The sequence below is a fragment of the Perna viridis genome, chromosome 5 (assembly GCF_037379345.1).
Source record: "Perna viridis isolate PV_CMFRI_1.1 ecotype Kerala chromosome 5, ASM3737934v1, whole genome shotgun sequence".
Lineage (NCBI taxonomy): Eukaryota > Metazoa > Mollusca > Bivalvia > Mytilida > Mytilidae > Perna > Perna viridis.
In genome coordinates, this window is record NC_142449.1 from 45,011,218 (window position 1) to 45,031,743 (window position 20,526).

Below are 20,526 nucleotides of genomic sequence, written 5' to 3' on the forward strand. Positions count from 1 at the left end.
TTCATTACTTCTGGACATGATAAAATTGCATTTTTTTTTTCAATGTTTGGACGAGTTATTATATGGCTGGACAAATACTTAAGTATCAGTGAATATAAAATTCAGACACTGCCTATAGTAAGGTGATTCATGGTGTAGAAAAACTCGTGAATCAAATGATGTTTTTTTGGTCTACATATGCTATATTTTTGTGTGACAATAGTACTTTCTGTATTCAAATCTCTACTTTTGAGAAAACTACACTTTAATCTCCCACTAAAATCAACCAAATCAAAAAAGATAACTCTTGCAAAGTGCTAACTTCACATACAATCTATATAAATTTTATCTCAAAAGTGCAACCCCCAAATGAAAAAACTAAGACTGGTTATGTTATCTCTAACGGTTTTTGAACAAGAAATATAACTGAATTTGGTGGGGTATTGACATGCATGAATCACCACCTGTCTGATTTTTGTAGAGACTGGTACTTAAGTATTAGAGTATAGATCTTTATGAAATTACACCAGAAAAGTGCTCTAGTACAAAAAGAGGCATTGAATCGATTTTGGAGGTTGTGACTTGAACCATTTAGGAATTAAGGGCAAGAAAGGGGCCAGAATAAAGCATATTTATGATGTCCAGACAATAATTTAATTGTGAATGGATCTCTTAGAAACTGTACAAGATGTTAAACCACAAAAACAGGAAGGCTGGGATTGCTTTTGTGAGTTGTTACTCAAACCACTTAAAAATAAGAACCAAAAACAAGTATTTTAACGATGTCTGCACAATAACTGGATAAATTGTGAATGGATTTGGAGGTTATTACTTGAACTGTTCATAAATAAGGGACAAGAAACAAAACATTTTCATGATGTTGGAACAATAACTTGACTATAAGTGAATGGATTTCTTTGATATTGTAATACAAAGTGCCATACCACAAAAGAATCGCTGGGATTTAACGTCGATGACATAAACCAATAAGGAATGAAGGGCCAGAGACAAGCCCTTTCTTGATGCATAAGATAATAACTGAATGAAAATGAATTCAAAAACATCATTTATTCCTTCATGAGACATGAAATGATCAATCTCAGACTAGAAAAATCTCTCTAACACATACAATAACAAGCATTCAGAACTAACATTCTTGGCAGTATAATATCACACACAAGCAGAATTTAACGGAACACACGAAGTCTTAATTTCACATTTGACCTAACAATTACTGATCTTAATTTTGGACAAGTATATATTTTTTAAACAAATACAAAATCGGGCAATTTTAAGGTAAGAAAATATTCGGACTACATTCAGTATACTCTGGAGTATTACAGGCAGTGTACAAATGTTAATTTCTGTGCTAGGGGAAACTTTATCGTAGTGAAATTTGATGTTCAGATCTTAATATTAAGTAATATCAAATCATTGAAAGTTTTGGATTTCGAAGAATTTTACCAAATTTTCTTAAACGTATAAAAAACACTAGACCAGTATTGTCCAAAATTACTTTAGCTATCAATAAATTTCCCTTAAGAGAAAAAACTAACACTTCTAAACAATAGTACTTGAAGCTCTGTGACTTTAAGTGCAAGTTTTTGCAAGATTCAGGCAAAATGGGAAAAATTAGAAACATGCATGAAAAAAACCCACTGATCTGACAATATAATTTCACTCAAGGATGCTCTCTCTATTTAAAACGACCATTATTTGATCTCTGCATCACTTAAGTTGGTCAGACATTTTTCAATAGAATGTTAGAAAAATTAAGTTTTTGACAGTTATCTGCCCTTGAAATAAGTTTCAATTAAATTTTAAGTCTATTTACCAAAATGATATGGAATATCTTGTCTTTTTTCCTAATTCCGATGGTGCAAATAGTCATATTAAAATGGTGTTTTTTTTTCATACCATGTTTCATCCACTGCCTGATTTTAACAGCAACTGACACCCATTACTATCAGTTATATATTAAGTAAAATAAAGGCTTTACATTATCACCATGTTTAAAACCTAAAATTATTAATAACTTCATATCAAAGCAAATTGACAAAACTATAGGAAATCAATCTGCTCTCTGAGGATAATATTTAGAACATTCCTTCTATTACAACCTCACTTAATATAAATATTTTAAAATGTGAAAATAAAAAATTCTTGAAATTAAAAATCAAAATCTTCATATTAATTGAAGTTTAAGCCTAGACTTTTAACAATATATAAATGTTTTTTTTTAAACTCACAACAAAGCTTCCTTGCTTAAACCCCATTCAAACATAAACACATAGTTTCATCCAGAACTGTTCACACATACAGTGCATTATATATGATACAATATAAGTCTCTTTTAACACATAAAAATGAAGATCATAAAAATAATACTTTAAAAATAAAATAAGAATTCTTAAGTAGAGGCATTTTTAATATTTACACAATGTAATATAGTTCTGCAAAAACTTCTTATAAAGCTACTATTGGTATTTGGTGGGAAAATATACTGGCAAGGGGAAATAACTCTGATTCATTGTTAAAATTTGAGAAAATCTGGTAATCGGAACTAAAAAAGGTTAAAACAGCATTTAACCAATTTTATTTAACAGTAAAATCAGTAAACTTTTACTATATTAATAATTTTTCACTCATAATTCCATATTGTGGAATACTATCAAAGATGCAGAAATTCATGAAAAAATTTGAAAATCCGTCCAGTTTTTTTTTTCTGAGTCAAAATATCAACAAATAATTGCCATAAAACATCATTATACCAGTTAGGCTACATCAAATTAATTTTCAGGTTCATATTACTTAAATCAAACTTAAAATGAGAACCTTAAAATTATTTTAATGGCCTAAAACTAAGAAAAAAGCACACATTGCACATTAATGAAGTGATCTGATATGATGGTAGGTATGATATGAATCTAGCTGCTTCTAAAACTGGTTGTAAAACTTAAAAAAACTTATAAAAAAATTGTGTAAAAATCCTAAATCATACAACAAAAATGCACTAACATTGAATCTACCAACATAATCTTCCCGACAGATTGGTAGTTGAACACTAAATAAGGCCGAACAAATATAAATATATATCTATTACTTCATTTTAAGTCCTTGCAGAAATTGTATTGAAACCTATATCAGCAACAACCCAAAACATTACAAAGTAATCAAGTAATGTTTTCTATTAAAAAAAAAATCTTACGACAACAAAAATGGGCATCCCCTACCCCATTAGTTATGAAATAAACAATATTTTTTTTCTTTTTTTTTTAATTGAAAATTTTCAGTTTCTGAGTGTATTTCCTATGTTATTTCATCACCTTGCTTGACAGAAATTCTTTCTGATTTAAGGAAAGGCAACTTCCAGAAAGAATGTTCTTAGAGACTTGAACATAATTTTTAACATTAGACAACTTTCTCAATGGACAATTTAAATCAAGACAACTTTCCTAACTTGACAATTAAAATCAAGGTCTAACACAAACTGGCAATCAAAAATCTTATTTTACAATAGTTTGTATCCTAAAACATAAAAAAATATAACAGAACCTTGGGCCAAATAAAAAAAATTTCATGTTTCTCAGGCCTTGCCTCATCTCCTTTGAGAATTCCTTGTTATCGATGCACCCCTTCTTTGTAAAAAATGTAAAAAAGCATCATTATCTAACATAGGGGACTATAAAAAGGTAATGAGAATGTCTCCCTCCTCAGTTTTCACAACTTTTAATGAAAATTGCCTGAGAACTATGAAATTTACTTTGAATGGCCTTAAAAAGGCATACAAATCTGAAGCACAATGACAAACGTGTCCTTTTATGATAAATGCATAGCACCTTCAATAGTCATAAATAATAGCACATTTACACTCCTTTAAAAAGGAAAAACTCTTGTTTTAACTCCAGCAAATGGTTCATTTTTTTTTACAAAACGAAAAATAGTTCTTTATCAGATAATGTCGGTTGATGTTGATGGTGATTATGTCAACATTCTGATGAATTTACGAAAAATGGTTCAAGGTTCAAACTTCCCCAAATCTTTATCTGAACACTTAGAAATGCAGACTTTGAACACTTTTCATCTCACTACATAAGATTATGCAGAAATTCGTTGGACTACTAATGTATCGGAATTCTATTTATAGAAGTCTCTCCTCCTATGGAATGATTTTCTCTCAAAGCTTCCTGAAGGTCAAAATTCCTTCTTCAAATCACCACTGTAAGTTGACTGACCAGTTTCATCACAATTTATCACAGATTAAGGATAAATTCTCCATTTGTCCTTCACATAGATACAGGAAAAATTCTCCCCAAACCTGTACATGAAAAATCACATATGCAATGTCCAAGTCAAGTTCTCCCAACATTAAAACATGGAAAATCACAAATTTTACAATGAAAGGCTAATTGGCAAGACAGATTGATCACAGACAGACAATGCTATACTAGATGGCCCCTCATATCATCCTCTTGATAATTCCGTGATGGAGATCTGACTGTTGGTCCATTGTATGAGGGATTGTAGACCAGATTTGGGTTATAACTCTCTCCTGATAAAACAAAAAAAAATGTTAAAAATTACATAAATATTCAGTGAAACCTGTCTAAACCAAAACCAGAAAATTAAAACAAAATCCTTTCTAAACAAATTCAGAAGAAAAAAAAACCCAAAAAAAGTGGAACATAACCATCCCTGCTGTATGTGATTATTATACATTTCAGAAATTATTTTTTATCACTGATTACTCTTCTGATTTTATACTATTATGAAAGTCACAATCACGCCTGAAAAATCCTATCAATTCTGAAGGACCTAAATAATGTGCAACTTTTCTGATTTTAAATTGATATCATCTCATATGTATCAGGTTTTTGTTTTGAAAAATCAGATTATTCACCTGGTGGAGGAACATATCGTTCTTCTTCAACAGGGGGAGGTAACTCATTGAGATCATAGTTCCTAGCAGGAAGAGGAGGAACAGGAGACTGACAGTAATGGTTTGTAGCACCTTTACTTGATGATCTGGTTGGAGGCTGAGGAGGTGGGGTCTTACCACACAATCTACTGGTTGATGCTGTTCTACTGGATCTGTCAGAGAAATCTGTTATACTCTGAAAATAAAATGTTTGATTAATCATTGTTAAACATCCCATGGCAGATATTTCATTTATTTCAGGATGAGAATAATTGACCAATCAACCGGAACCTGCAGTTTACTAGATCGACAGGCTGAGCCAGATTTCTGTTGTGCTAGCTCACAGAAGCAAAAGCTGCAGGTAGGCATGCCACCACACTCAGACACTCTGAAATCATGGGCAAGTATAGTCACATCCTACTGAAATGTTACCATTATACATACAATTAAATATCAGACACATTCTAACAGCATAATTAAAGGTTGAGTGTCTTTAGGTTGAAATCCAATCCTTCAAACAGGTTTTGTGTTTTTCAAATTTCTTTTTTGGATAATAAGAACTACCTACCTTTGGCCTTGTATCTTCATACCCATTCTCATGATAATCATCAAAAGTTCCTTTACCACGGTTTCTATAGGGATCTAAAAATAGAATTCTGAAAATGATTGTTTTATAAAATCCTCAACATATAATTCTTTTCAAACATCTATCACACAGAGAATGATGAAAATGCATGAAATTTTACTTCAATATATCTAAGTTTTATAATCCTGAGACATCATGGTTCAGTGCTTGTCATGCAAACTTGCTGCGTTAAAAAAAAAAGAATAATTCTCTAAATACAAACTTGAACTGTATGTGAACTCGAGTAAAACCCAACATTGCAACACTTTTAACCCTTATGCTTAATGATCTTCACTGAAAAGCATTTTTTCTTGCTTCAGGTACATCTATATACATTGCAAAACCTAAATATAAAATTTGCCTAATTTTTTGCCTAATTTCTTGGAAGAGTTTATTGGTAGTTGCTCACACAATCAGGGTAACAACAAAATTACTGAACACTAATCCGATCCATAATCAAGTAAAGTCCTGAACACTAATCCGATCCATAATCAAGACAAATCCTAAACTCTAATTCGATTCATAATCAAGTCAAGTCTAAAAAAATAAATCTGGCAAAATAGATATTACACAACCGTAGCAGCTGGTTCCGCAATGGTCCGATAGGTAGATAGATACACAGACAGCTGCACAGATAAAATTATTCCTATATAGCCACAAAAACTCTGTTTGCTGGAATACAATTTTAAGTGAATCTTTAAACATCGATATGTTTGAAACAAACCTTCATATTGCCAATGTTCCTTATCTGGGTCATCTAAATATGTCCTTGAGTCTGCCAAAAATGCTTTATGGTTCATCACTGGAGAGTCTGTTTTACTACTAGGGGCATAACTCTGGTAAGCTGGAGGGGGAAGAAATACTCGTTTCACATCCTCATCCTTAAAAATCACAAAATTGTTTCAGATTAATAAATTGGGATCAAAATTGTTAAAATTGCATGATTACAGAACACAAATAGCTGCTTAATCATTTTTTTTGGGTCTATATTGTAAATCAACGTTTTAAGAAATGAACTGATCTAGCTACTAGCAACTAAACTTGAAATTAAGCTGTCTATTGCAGTATGTAAAATTTGAAAGATTAAATATATATGCTTGGAGAAAATTAAAAGCAAGATTGTGCTAAATAAATCATATGAAATAAAAGAGTGCAGTTGCTCTTATAATTCTTTCCAGAAACAAACAGTATAAATGTACATTTATATCGTATAAAAAATAAACAATTGGTTTGTAGTTCTTTTGTTTTTTTGTTTATAAATAAATTTGATAAATTCTGCAGTGTTTTTCCTTGTACAATATAATCTTTTTTTCTTTTTCAAACTTTCCATTACTCAAAGCCTAAATTGTTTTTGAATTGATAAAAACAGTTTATCTAAAAACATGAAGACTACAGAAATGGAACAATGTTGCTAAAATCAAAGGGAGATAATCTCATGTAATTCTAAGGAAGATTATCAGACAAGATTCAAAATACTACAACTACAGTGCAGTCTAGCCTAGATAAAGTGACTCTTAAGTAATGTAGGGTGCCAACTCCCTACGACCCACAGAAAGAGCATCCTCCTCCATCAAATTGTACTCTGTAATCCCATCACCCTGTGCATGAGATAAAATCTTGGTGCAGTATCTCCTAGCACACCTAAAGCTAGTCTGTTATTCAGTCAAACCAAAACTTATGACTTGCAGGTGAATAAATGTTGAGTAAACCTGTACCATAAATCTCTAATCATGTAAAATTCCACGTGTTCATGAATAAGAATAGGTTCTATAAGGACTTGTTAAGGAAACAACATTTAGTATCTTAAATTTTAGACTAATCTCTGAACTATTTAATCCATACTTTTCAACCCTCCCACATAATGGGGAGATTCCCCACAAAATAATGTAAAATTCTGAATCTCAAACAAAAAATGTAAGGTTTGTAGGAGGGATTCAAATTATAATATTTTTTGTAAAAAAATACAAAAATTGAATTTTTAACTAAAAAATGTGCTTTAATGTTAAAATCTTCCACATGAATTGTTTTAAAGGTTAACAGGTGTGATTAGACCTTTTCTCTCTCTTCAATATCTTTCAGATATTCCCCAGTGTGGAAATCAAACAATATTTGTAACTAGAATATAAAATACAGATGAAAACCTAAATCCAAAAGCTATTATAAGCTGGTAGTGCATCATCCCCTTTGAACTACAGGTTAAATCAAATGTCTCAAAACCACAAACAAATAGCTATACAAGACATGTGAGAGGGTACCAAAAAATGTAATAGAAGAAAATTGGTCAATCAAAATTGAACAAAATTTAGAATATACATAAGAGTATTCCATAAACAGAGAACTGGCACCCTACAATTGTTTGTTATTTACCCCAGAAGAGTCGGGAGGCAGGCAACAATTGCCTTTGATTCCACGCACACTTGACCTTACTCCGACCTTGAGCTGGTAACAATTACATGTATGGGAACTGTTCGTACTTGTACTTTTCTGATCATTATGCTATGGAAACAAAACAATTTCAAGGTCATGCACTGTCATGCTATAAATACATGCAGGTCAAACAAAGGTCAACAGTGTTGTTTGATTAGTAGCTCATTCTGAAGTAAATAAACCTCTGTTCAATTTTTCAGCCTTGCTATAATAGTAACTTTTAAAGAATCAGTTAACTAGCATGACATCTATTAAATACATTTTTTCAGCTAAAAAGCATTATTTATATTGGAACCCAGCTTATATCAAAAGCATGTGAAGCAAAAGAGAAGAAAGCTTCTCGGGTATATGTTTTATCAAATAATTTAATTATATCATGAATATCAATATCAAAATGGGCATCCCTGTCAACAATTGAACTAATATTATTGATATCTATGACAAGATTCCTATATTTTAAAATGCAAATTACCTCCCCTGAAGTTCAAACAACACTGTTTATTTCATAAACAAAGTTAATACACAGATGTGTTCAGACTTCTAAATAATGAAACTATCATGACAACTTTCCATGTAATCTCACACAGTGTAAGACAGTCTGAACACAGCATAATTTGTTATGGTAAGGGGAGACAAATCATAAACTCAGGGGGAATAACCATGGTTGTCTGAGGAAACAGGATTTCAAACATTGGATACCATTTCCAATCACCATATTGGGATTTTTTTCTAGGTAGAACCCAGGACCATAACATAACAATAAATAAATATCAAATATCAAAATGATAAAGTAAAAACAAATTACTTAAACCATCAATATTTCTTTTTAACTAAACAAATACAAATACTTGGAACATGAAACATATACACACTACCTTAGAGGTATTAAATCTGCTCTAGTCAACAAATATTAAATCTTAACAACGATCATGCTGATATGGTTTCACTTCAAAGATTACATGACACAATGTTACGGTAAATGCATTATTTCGTGAGCTTTAAAGCCAGGAAGGGCCAACACACAAATTCTTCCCAATAACAGTAGTTAGTCAATGGGACATCTTTTTTCTAATAACTTGATAGTTTATCAGTATTTGTTTCCATTCTTTAAGCTATTGATCAGAGCTATTAATGTAATAACTTCATTTAATTTAATAACTAAGTATTTCATTGTATCTTCTGAGCAGACAAAGTAATGAAAATAAAAATGTATACAAGACTAAAAAAACATTTTTTTCAAATGTAAGGGCATTTCATTAACATTTCAATGTTCAATAAATAACTAAAAATTCTTAAGAGATTAACAGATTATCAACATAATAAATTTCCCCATGCAATTTCACTTAAACGAAACTTTCAAATAGCAAGGCATGGGAGGATGGATGCAAAAATCAAAACTCCTAGTCATAACTGCAATACAAGATGAAAAAAAGAAATCTGCAAACATACTTCATAATTACTATAATCATCAGAGAAACCATCCATGTTTTTCTCGTAAGTTCCGTAACTTCGGCTATCGTCGGATGGTGTCATTGTATACAGTGCTGCCTCCTTACTAGGACCATAAAGTTCTATTGTGTTAGTGTGGCTTGTCGTATCACTGTTACCTAGGCAACCAGAAGTTAACAAATATAAATTCTGTCATTTCAACTATAAAATAATTTTACGAAATACACATTTTTGAATTTCTTAACTTCAACCATACAGATGGTAGAAGTAGTTTATTCTCCAATTGTAGTTACAATGATTGTATAAATAACACATTACCTTTCTTTTATTTTTTTCTGATATCAAAACCTTGATCCTTGTAAAAAATTCAAATTTGCACTCTTCAGAAATTATTACTCAGATTCTGAGTTGTTTTCTGACATCAAAATCTCGATCCTTGTATAAAATTAAGAAATTATTATTCAGGTTCCAAGTTGAGAAAAAAAAACTGTTGACTAAGTTATTTCTGTGAGCAAAAAAAAAAATAAATAAATAAATAAATAAATTAGTAAATAATCATCTTTGTAACGCAATACATCTAAGAGTGAAATTTAACAACTGGAAAATAAGACTGACATTGTAAATTGTAAAAATAAGTAATTGCAAAAAGAAAATTGGTTTAAAAAACAGATCCCATCATAAGAGGAATTTAATTCCCTATGCAAAAGAAAATACACTCACTTTCAAGTCTCTTCTTCCTTTTCCTGACGAAGAAGAGTATCAATCCAACATTAAGAGCCAATAGAAAGATACCAACTATACAGACAACCAGTATAATTATAACAGGCATATCGTCATCCTGGGATTGGGATAACTGGTTATCTCCCCCTACATCAGATACTGTAAAGAATGATAAACAACACAAGTTAAAAAAAAAAAAAAAACAACAAATAATCACACTTGAAATTATGAGACTATATCACTTTAATCAGAAGTTCATACAATAATAAATCATGTTATAGCCTAACACTTATGTTTCATGAAGCTTAAATCAATCTGTACCATTACTAACTATCACATGTAATTTTAGGGTTGTCTAGAAATGTTTTAATGGTGGCATTTCAAAATTTTGGCAATCTTAGGTTGAAAAAATGAAGTATATATATATATTAAAAAATCTGTCTTTTTATGTCCTCACATCTTAAGCAGCACTCCAGCTAAGAATCATGCAAAATGTGATACATGGTTGGAAAGCCTACATATTTTTATTTTTGATATCTTGTTTAAAATGCTTTAGTAAACAGAAATTAACACTGGTTTTTCATATAACCCATGCTCATAGGAGATAAAAATTGTATAGAATGCACTGTAGAATTCAAAGGTAAGGGAGACAACACTGTAAATGACACTCAAACACAATGGAAACTATTGGACTTTCAATGTTGATTATCTCCTAAGAGCAGGCTGATTGAATGAATAATTACACATTTCATAATAAAGACCCATAAAACAACTTAATTACAAAAATAAAAATATGTAACCTTTTTTGGGGTGTATCACATTTTTCAGATTCTGCATGACTCTTACAAAGACAGCTACTTAAGTCATAAAATTTTAACATCATGCAGATAAGTTTTTTTTCCTCTCATAAATCTGAACTTCTTCTGAATCAGCCAGCAAGATTGCAAAAGAAAAAGCTGCATTTCAAGTTCCCCATTTTTAAGTACTCACACAATGTTTTAACAACTATAGGTGCAGGTGATGATGCTGCTGGCCCGTGCTCATTTTCTGACTTTAATTTTATCTCATACTGTGTGGCTCTCTCTAAACCTGAAGGTACAAGAAACATTTAATGTAGGTAGCTCTTGTGGAAAAATTATGAAAAAAGCTCACATTAAAAAATTTCACTGCAGGATATTCTGGGAGTTCCTATGAGGTAGATACATTTTACAGATTGTAGAAAAGAAGTAAAATCACAGACAATCTTCTTATTTCACAAGTAACCAACATGGATGCTTCATAATTTGAATGCAACTTTTCTGAATGCAAAATGTGGTCAAAAATTAGAATTTGTAAGTTAATAGTATATAAGGTTTGACAGAATACAACAAGAAATTTACAGTAATATACCTCGAATTGTGTAGACAGTGCCGTAATGGGCGGGAATTTCAACTGTTGTCTTAGCACTAGCACGAACTTTCCGTACAATAATGGTATATTTCTGAGGCAGACCTCCGTTAAATCCTGGCTGCCAAGAGATGGTGATACTATCATGTGTAGAGTTCACTCGCTGGAGATCATAGGGGGCATCAGGAATACTGGTTCCATCAACTTTAATGGCAAATGTATCTGTAATAGTTCCATTTTTGTTGGCAACCAGACAGGTATATTGGCCATAGTTCTCCTTCTGAACATTCATTATCCTAAGCTCTCCTTGGTACCAATTGGACTCAACAAATTTACTATAGACCTCGTACTGCCCTCCATTTGTTATTTCAATATCACCCTGATAAAAAGAGGCAACAATTAAGATACGGTTTAAGAAGTTCTTGACAATTGTTAGATTATCTAATAGATTAACTACTAATAATAAATAATTATTTCTTCTTTTTTGTGAATCCATTTTTAATGAAATTCATATTTTTTAAATTTTGTTTTCTCTGGTATTTGGAACCTTACGAAAGACCTTATTACTTCATGGGAAGTATCCCTAATGGTTCATTTAAAACCTTGACATGGCATAAATTTTACCTAATAGAGGAATTAGTTCTAAGTAATGTCCTTCTTACTTTCTTCCATTTGAAATTGACCTCTGGTGACCCCTCAGCCAGACATTTCAGTTCCACCGCGTCACCCTGGTCACCAGCTGCCTTGGCATATTGTGGTGTCTTCTTTATCTTGGGATCAACTGTGAAGTATATTGTATCAAATAATTGGATGGTCATGTCATGATCACGAAAAAATCAAAGAAACTCCAAACCCATCTCTACTAAAACAAGGCTCTAATGCAATCTTAGGTACTACTTATATAAAAATAGGGTATCTAATAAGACATTAAATGATACCCTTGTCATGTTTAAAATATGTTGGAGGATAAAAACAAGTTAAAATAGCCAAACTTCCGTGTAAGTAATCAGATCACATTGAAATTCAAACTTGATCTTTATTTTATGATACTCAATAACTATACAAAGTAAGAAAAAAGATCCATATTTTTTTTTTTTATCATCTGGAAATTCTCAAGAAACAGACTATAAATGCAATTTTTCAAAAGTTATCACATTATATCTTGCCACTTCGTGTGGCAGAGTATAAAAATTTACTCAATAAAAAATTTTTTATAAAACTATAAGATATTGCAGGAAACTGATCATGGTATTTCATCAAACAGGAGGATGGAGGGGGAACTATCCTTTCATGTAAGATGAGGAAATGCCAGAAACTTACAAACAACAATTAATTTGGCCTCTTTAGTAGCTGCATCTCCAATTCTATTGTAGGCTGTACATGTAAACATCCCAGAATCCTCCTTGTCCAGTTCAGTCACGGTCAGGTAACCTTTTCCTTTATAATCGTAGGTCTGTTTAGTTTTGGTCATATCAAAACCTTCCCGAGACCATGAGATCATGTTAGGAACTTTAGGATTAGCCTCAGCCTGACATTCAAAGTAAGCAATCCCACCGATACCACGACTGACTTCCTCAGTAATGCTTGTAATAGATGCGGGGACTGAAGATAAAATCATAAATAAATTTTATATTATCTGCAAACAAATAACTTTAACATCCATCTTTATGATATTTACATTTGAAACTCAGTCATTTTTAATCCTCTTATGACTATAAATGCTCAATTCACAATAGAAATACATAAAATTCTACTCTCTACATTGGAAAACTGCCTAATGTACTATTTACTATCTATTATCATATCAAACAGTTTAGCAAATCTGACATCTTACAAATGGCTTAAAATTATATCAACTGTCTTGAGTTTTACAAAGCCTAGAAAACTGACATACACTTCTATATAAACCATACTCTAAAAGCTAAGTAAGAGGCTCCCAGGAGCCTGAATCGCTCACCTGGTTGAATTTTGCCTTTAAGGACAATGAATTAAACAAGCAGTTGTCCAACAATTTTGACATAAAAAAAAATTGATAGGACTTATCATAAGGATCTTTCAGTAATTGAAAGTCTAAATCTATCATAGTTTTCAAGACATTGGCTGAAAACTGCAAAATGTCAAGGGCAATTACTCTTATAAGAAGGTGTCTGACAAATTTTATGCCTGAAGACTTTTGTAGTCCTAAAAATAAGGATCATTTCAGCTATGAAAGAATTTTGCTAAATCCTAACGGTTTTGGAGATATATGCAAAAAACTACTGTCTGACCCCTATATTCTATTTTTAGTAACAGTGGCCATGTTTTTCAATGGATCAAAAAAAAACCCACTTCAGTTCTATGCAGGATACCCCAAGGAATACTTACACCAAATTTTGTTTCAATTGGTGAAAGTGTCAGAGGAGAAGATTTTTGAAGGAAATAACATTAAAAATAGCAAAAAACTTTGAAAAAGGGTAAAAACTCCAACATGGCTTAATAGATTAAAATGAAAATTTGACTGCAGATAGATCTCATCATGCTGAACACTTTTACCCAGTCAGGATTGGGCTTAACCTAACAATTTTGGAGACATATGCAAAAAATTATTGTCTGACCCCTGTGTTCTATTTTTAGTAACGGCGGCAATGCTTTTCAACGGATCAAAAATCCCCACATCAGTTCTATGCAGGATACCCCAAGAAGCATTCATACCAAGTATGATTCCAATTGGTCAAGTAGTGTCAGAGGAGAAGATTTTTGAAAGAAATAACACAAAAAATAGCAAGAAAGTTGAAAAAGGGCAATAACTACAACATGGTTTAATAGATTAAAATGAAAAATTTGCATCCCACGATATAAAACCGCATACTCAAATTGTGTACCAAATATCTAATGGCTGTGATTTATATTTGCTGAAGTAAATGTTATGAAAATATTTTCACCACACACCCACCTGCCTGATATTCATCATTCTATAAGCTGAATTGCACCAGTGAAACCCAGCCAAAATGGAAGGCTTTTATTTCTAACATTTGTTTGTTTCCATTAAGCTTATTAAATTTGCTTGAATATATATCTCATAAATAAACAATATGAAGTATTATTTTGCAGCCACAAGATCTGTCCATTTTTACCAATGTTCTCAATGATGTACTTAAGGATTCATATTTCATGTTAATCATCACATGTGTACCAACTAACATAAAACACTCGTGTGATTAATCATATATGTACAAACTCACGTGCAACATCCATGTTATTAATCACATTTGTACAAACTAACATGAAACATTCATGTAATTAATCACATGTGTACAAACTGCATATAGCATTAGTGTGATTTTACTTCAAGTGCACAAACTCACATGTAACATTAATGGTGAAGTTATGATATGTAGCTCCCTGAACATTCTGTGCCTTCAGTGAGTAAGATCCTGAGTCATCCCTGCCAATACTTGAGAGTTCTAGTATCCCATTAGTCACATCCAGAGCTGATGAAGAGGCAGCTAATCCCTCCTTGTAAAGGGTGTATGTTATGTCAATAGGGTTTCCTCTGGCAGTGAAGTTTCTGGTAGCGCTCTGTCCTTCTACAATCTCTATGTGGTGAGAAGCGTAGGGGTTGAAGACTGGTTTGACTGGTAAAAAAAATAACAGAAATGAAACTTTGAATGGTAACGTTCCTTACAACAGAATTAAATTGTTTTGTATCCATACACACATTAGAAAGAGCATTCCCAATGGTTTTATACTTATTTCATTAAAATTAACCACTTATGATTAAAGATCAAACTATCGGTACTTATCATTCTGTTCTCTCTAAGCACTATTCTAAATTCTTTTCATTAAGTTTTTGAGTTTTAGTGGTTATCCACCCTGACTTTCCTATACTCACATTTAACATCCAGTGTTACAGCATCAGAATACCCCTTATCCAGGACCAGATTTCGGGCTTCACAGAAGAAGGCAGCACCATGGTCATCAGCTGTCGGGGCAGTGATCTCTAAAACATTTGTTGTAGTGTAGCCACCATTATTTGATGGTGTGTGACCTAGAACAGTTCCTCTCATTCTTGTTCCACCTTTGACCCACATAATAGAGGCCTGTGGGTTACTTGGACCAGACACACATGTCAGACGTATTGTACTGCCAACGGATGGCGCTGGTGGTGAAAATGTGATGTTCACTGATGTGGGTGGAACTGAAATAGTTGTAAAGTTTTAAAATAGGAAATAAAATAAAAAGTTTTGCAATTCAAAATCACTTGAATAGTAGTACACACTTCACACTCTGTGAGAATAAAAAGATGTTAGAAAGAAATTAAGTATCTAACACCTGTATGAGTGCAAGATAAGGATATCTCTGACACCGAAGGTCCACCGGTTACATCTTACCCATAGGTCTTCCAGATTTCCAAATTGCAAATAACCTATATTTAACAGCTGATCATAACATATAAGGTCAGTGATACATCATGACCAGGTGTAAAATTTAGGTCAATTCAAAACAATATAAACAAACTGCAAGAAATAATCAAATACCAGTCATTCTCGAAAAGAATATTCAAATGCATTTTCAATATTGGTAAGATTGTTCATTAATTCTTTATTAAATTGTACCAATTTTTTTTACAGGGAAGCGCATGTGTTCTGCCTATAGGTGATAAGGAAATCTCATACAGCTAAAAATAAGAATTTTCTCGTCTCTTTAGTGAGAGATGATTGTATTTGATCCAGGAATATTACATAGATGTAAATGGAAGACAAATCCACCCTTTTAAGTCGATCTGGTTTACAAAGTCAAAAATAAAGCAAAAATTGGCAAAAACTGAAGTAAATATACAGTAAACAAATACAATAATGGTAAAATCTGCAGAAGAAAATCAGGTCTGTGCAAGTGGCCATTTCAGTAATGCTTATGTCCACTTAGAACCCTGGGTAATATAGTACTTACAATACACTGTAAGTGTTATCTTGGTTTCATTAGCAACAACTGATGCCTCATTTGTAGCAGCACATTTGATTTCTTTTCCATTATCAGTTGGTTTGGGTACAAAGGTCAACTCAGAGGTCACAATGTTACCAACATTGACCTGAGCTTCAGGGGTCAATTCTTTATCACCTAAACAAAAAACAGAAAAGAAAATTTTTCTTTTGTACGTGGTGCCAAATTTTATCAATGTTCCATACATCACATCTATACTGTGCATGAAGACACAAAATACTTATCTTTAAACCACTTTTTCATTTTTTTCCCCCTTCCTTACTGAAAAAGTGATCAAAAACATGAGATCACTTCAATTTTCTACATATGTTTAAAAATCCTGAAGGTGTGTATGTTTTCTTGTCTTTTTTAGTAACAGACAGTGAAATTCTTCATCTATTAACCATGCTGTCTATGTAGAAGTTGAGAAATGAGTACAGACTGGACAGACAAACTGGAAAAAGAAAACAGTTATGCCTGTCCTGTGAGTAGGTATAGCACCTAAAATGTACATTTTTGGGCAAGTGGAATATTTTTTTTTTACCACTGACAGTGTACATTCAGACTAGTTGAAAAATGTTCAAGGAAAGGGGTATAAGTACAAGTTATGAAAAGGGTACAGACTGACAGACTGAGTGAAAGTAGAAAAAAATAATACCCATCCTTTGAAGTTGAAGAACATGAACTGGAACTCCTAAATCTATTACTAACCTTTAAACCATTTTAATGTTGCCATAGGGTTACCGCCACTTGCCACACACTTCAGGGTTTTCGCTGTACCTGCAGCAGCATAGTCGTTAGGATTGTATCCTTCAATAGTCGGCTTGCCTGGTGGATCTGAAATTTTTAGGAAATACTGGTTGACTTGTACAAGTTGAGTTTAATTAACTACCAGTATGTTATTCAGTGAAAGCCTAGTCTTAAAATTCTTGTCTACATTTTAAATGTGGCTTCTTTTCACTTATTTATTTTTCATTTGTCCTTAATCATTTCTATCTTGAACTTGGTCCATATTCCCCAAAAAGTTCAAGATCTTTTTTTAAGGACATTCATTTTATTTTCTTTAGCCTGGCTTTACAGTTGATGTCTTTTCCTCTTAGCCAGTGCCATCTACTTCTGCCGATGCTTGTAAGGCTGAAAAAAATTCGCATCCTTTTCTCCTTTTCATCACCTATTTTTTTATTCCTTTTACTTTTCACATATCCATTATTTATAGTCTTTAAATATCTCATAAATAGGTTAAAATTATTGTATCTTTACTACTCATAATGTTTTCATATTGATAAAGACTTCTAAACATTTTTGTCTTCATAGTTCAGAAAAATTCATTTCAAGTCCTTAATAAAAAAAAAACGATGAGAAGTTCATTAAAAAGTTTTAATCTGCCAGGCCTACACATTAAAATCTTGTAGTACAACTCAAAAATCTTATTATTTTCAGAAAAAAATATTATTGATATCCTTTTCAAAGTGTTAAAATAGTGAGAATGTGCTAAAATTTTAAGAAAGATATTTAATTATTGGTAGACAGATAGCATTTAAACCATGAAACTCAATCTGTACAAAGTACACACAAAAAAATAAAAACACCCAACAATTACACAATGTGCTCTTGTCTAACTCTTTAAACTTCATTAAGATCCTAAACTTATTGATTACACCACCTACATAGCAGAGTAGACCACTCAATGCAAGAACTCTGTTCTACGTTTATTAATAAACTTCACCTCTCATAAATACTGCTTGGAGACACATTTATGTTCATATCAAAGTGGTATTAGATAATATTGAGAAGTGTTTTACAACATTTTATACACAAGATGCTCACTTAAAACTGGAGCATTTCAAACAAATAGAAAATTTGCAGGGTAATAAAAGCTTTCTTCAGAGTATACTAAAAAACAGTCAATAAAATAGTTATCACTATTAGGCAGTTTAGCTTTTCTAAAAGCTTCTTAATTTTCATAAATTCCCCAAAGTTTTTTTTTTTTACAGTGTATCAGGATTTTTCAGAAATTGAGGTTTCCTCGGGAAAGAGTGATCAAGGGAACCAAGGTTATAGCGGTAATCATAAGAATGCAATCCAGGGACAAAGACCAGACATGGAAAACAGACATACACAACAAAGAACATAAAGGAACTAAAATCATACATACAAAGTAACAAAAGTAAATGAGCAACTCGGACTCCACTAAAAACTGGGAGCATGGACCAGGTGCACCAGTAGGGTAAGTGTCCTCTGCTTTTCTAGAAACACCTGCCGAGTTGCTCATAAAAAGTCAAGTCCGGGGCAGACAAATGAGGAAAGGAAAAATCCATATAAAATCAACTTTCCCACAGTCAATGACTGCTTTCCTAACAAAACAAATCCTTACAGCATATCAAGTTTTCAACTTTCCACGGGAAAGTGAAACTAAGCACCTAACTTTCCCTAACCCAAATTTCACTTGCCCGGGTAACGGGAAATAGGAATGCTAGAACACTGTTTTAACTGAAGAATAAGATTCATTATAAACCTGATTGATATATATTTGACTAAAAATTTAATCAACTAAATACTGTAAACTTTGAACTTCCCCAGCAGTTGTAATATTTTCTATTTTAGTGACAAGACCTAAAAACACAAAAACTGAATTGTTGTGAATATTTTCTTCTAGAACAGTAAAACACAATGGGAAAACCACTAATTTAAACCTGAGCTAAAGTAGATTGATCACCAAATTTGCAAATGATAGACTTCACAAAAATTCTTTATTCACAGTACAACATCAGACTGAAGCATTGACATTAACTTAGATAGTTTAAACTTTAAGAAGAACATGTCACATGGGTATCATTTTATAAAGCCTGCATACGACTTACATGCTGGCAAGTCTCATTGGTTTGTTAAGTAAGAAAGTCATCGCCTTGGTCCCAAAGCTACAAAACTTTTAAAAAATACTCAAGTCAGAGAAAATTCCTGTTTGTACTGTCATCAAATTCAAAAGACTGATAGGAGTTACCGTGGAAGTTAAGTATTCACAGACTTTGATAGGAGTTACAGCGGAAGTTAAGAATCTTCTCAGACTTTGATAGGAGTTGCCGTGGAAGTTTCGTGGCTGTAGGACCTGATTAATGCAACACTTGAGTATTCAAACCTTGTTTATCAATTTTTTTCTTGTACTTAAGTGAAATGTTCCAATGTTCCAATGCTATTTCAATTCTGAATAAGTGCACAAAAACAAATCATAATAAAACTTACACAATACACTGAGCTCTATTGTACTGACAACTTTACTGTGATTGGACGACTGGCACATAAATAAGACAGTCGACTCCTGATTGGTCAGTGTGACTGTGAGAGTTGACATTGTGACGAACCCTCCAAGTTGTGACGATGTTACTTCCTCGTGTGCTCCAGCTACAGTTAGACCTTTTGACAACCAGATTAGATGGGCTGGAGGGTTGGCATGTGTGGAGGTACATTTGAGTGTAATCTGGTCCCCGGCCTTGCCAAGCTTCTCCCCAGTGATTTCGACTGACTGAGGGGGAACTGAAGGATAGAAGAATAACATTGTGTAACAGATTGAGATACAATTACTGACACTTTTTTCTACGATCCTGCGATAAACTAAAGTAATTTATGTTATTTTCGAACTTCCATTTAATACAAGTTTTCAGCGACCTGTTGTGTTTACTATTCCCGACTTGCGGACCAACATTTTGTCAACATTTATCTCCCTTTGTAGCAGGTATCTATTTGGAACACATAAGGTTTTCCATCCGATATCAACAATACTTCAGAAAATCTCGAAAGTCAAAAGAGAATTTCTCGTTCTACTGACCCTGCCATAAATTTTCTTTACCCAGGATGCAAATGAAAATCATCCTTATGTAACCTACCAACAAAATAAAACACCCTGTAAATTTTAGAAACACTGTTGTGTTTGTCTGCTGGGGATTCCATTTTCATTCGAGTTACCTCTTTTTTTTGCACCTGAATCAGAACATCGATTAGAGAGACTTCGAAATTATACATGCTCTTACGGGAGGTAACTCTGCAAAAACAGGATAAAATATAACTG

General features: G+C 32.5%; 1 protein-coding gene across 5 annotated transcripts in view; it reads right to left on the minus strand.

Annotated features, from left to right (window-relative positions):
• Positions 1 to 1,032: 1,032 nt before the first annotated feature.
• Positions 1,033 to 20,526, minus strand: part of LOC148617892 (nephrin-like) — a 69,456-nt gene continuing 49,962 nt past the window's right edge. For 3 of the 5 annotated variants that reach the window (XM_088585542.1, XM_088585543.1, XM_088585540.1), the window contains 16 exons: positions 19,704 to 19,994; positions 17,175 to 17,300; positions 16,434 to 16,601; positions 15,376 to 15,681; positions 14,849 to 15,118; positions 12,825 to 13,106; positions 12,167 to 12,285; positions 11,508 to 11,883; positions 11,109 to 11,207; positions 10,119 to 10,277; positions 9,399 to 9,556; positions 7,890 to 8,018; positions 6,247 to 6,403; positions 5,466 to 5,539; positions 4,880 to 5,093; positions 1,033 to 4,531 (listed from right to left, as the gene is read on the minus strand). In XM_088585542.1, coding sequence (XP_088441668.1) covers positions 4,422 to 4,531; positions 4,880 to 5,093; positions 5,466 to 5,539; positions 6,247 to 6,403; positions 7,890 to 8,018; positions 9,399 to 9,556; positions 10,119 to 10,277; positions 11,109 to 11,207; positions 11,508 to 11,883; positions 12,167 to 12,285; positions 12,825 to 13,106; positions 14,849 to 15,118; positions 15,376 to 15,681; positions 16,434 to 16,601; positions 17,175 to 17,300; positions 19,704 to 19,994 — 3,038 coding nt within the window. In that variant the 3' untranslated portion in view covers positions 1,033 to 4,421. Of the gene's footprint in view, positions 4,532 to 4,879; positions 5,094 to 5,465; positions 5,540 to 6,246; positions 6,404 to 7,889; positions 8,019 to 8,824; positions 8,846 to 9,398; positions 9,557 to 10,118; positions 10,278 to 11,108; positions 11,208 to 11,507; positions 11,884 to 12,166; positions 12,286 to 12,824; positions 13,107 to 14,848; positions 15,119 to 15,375; positions 15,682 to 16,433; positions 16,602 to 17,174; positions 17,301 to 19,703; positions 19,995 to 20,526 lie in introns of all 5 variants that reach the window. The other 2 variants (XM_088585544.1, XM_088585545.1) reach the window with 2 other exon arrangements.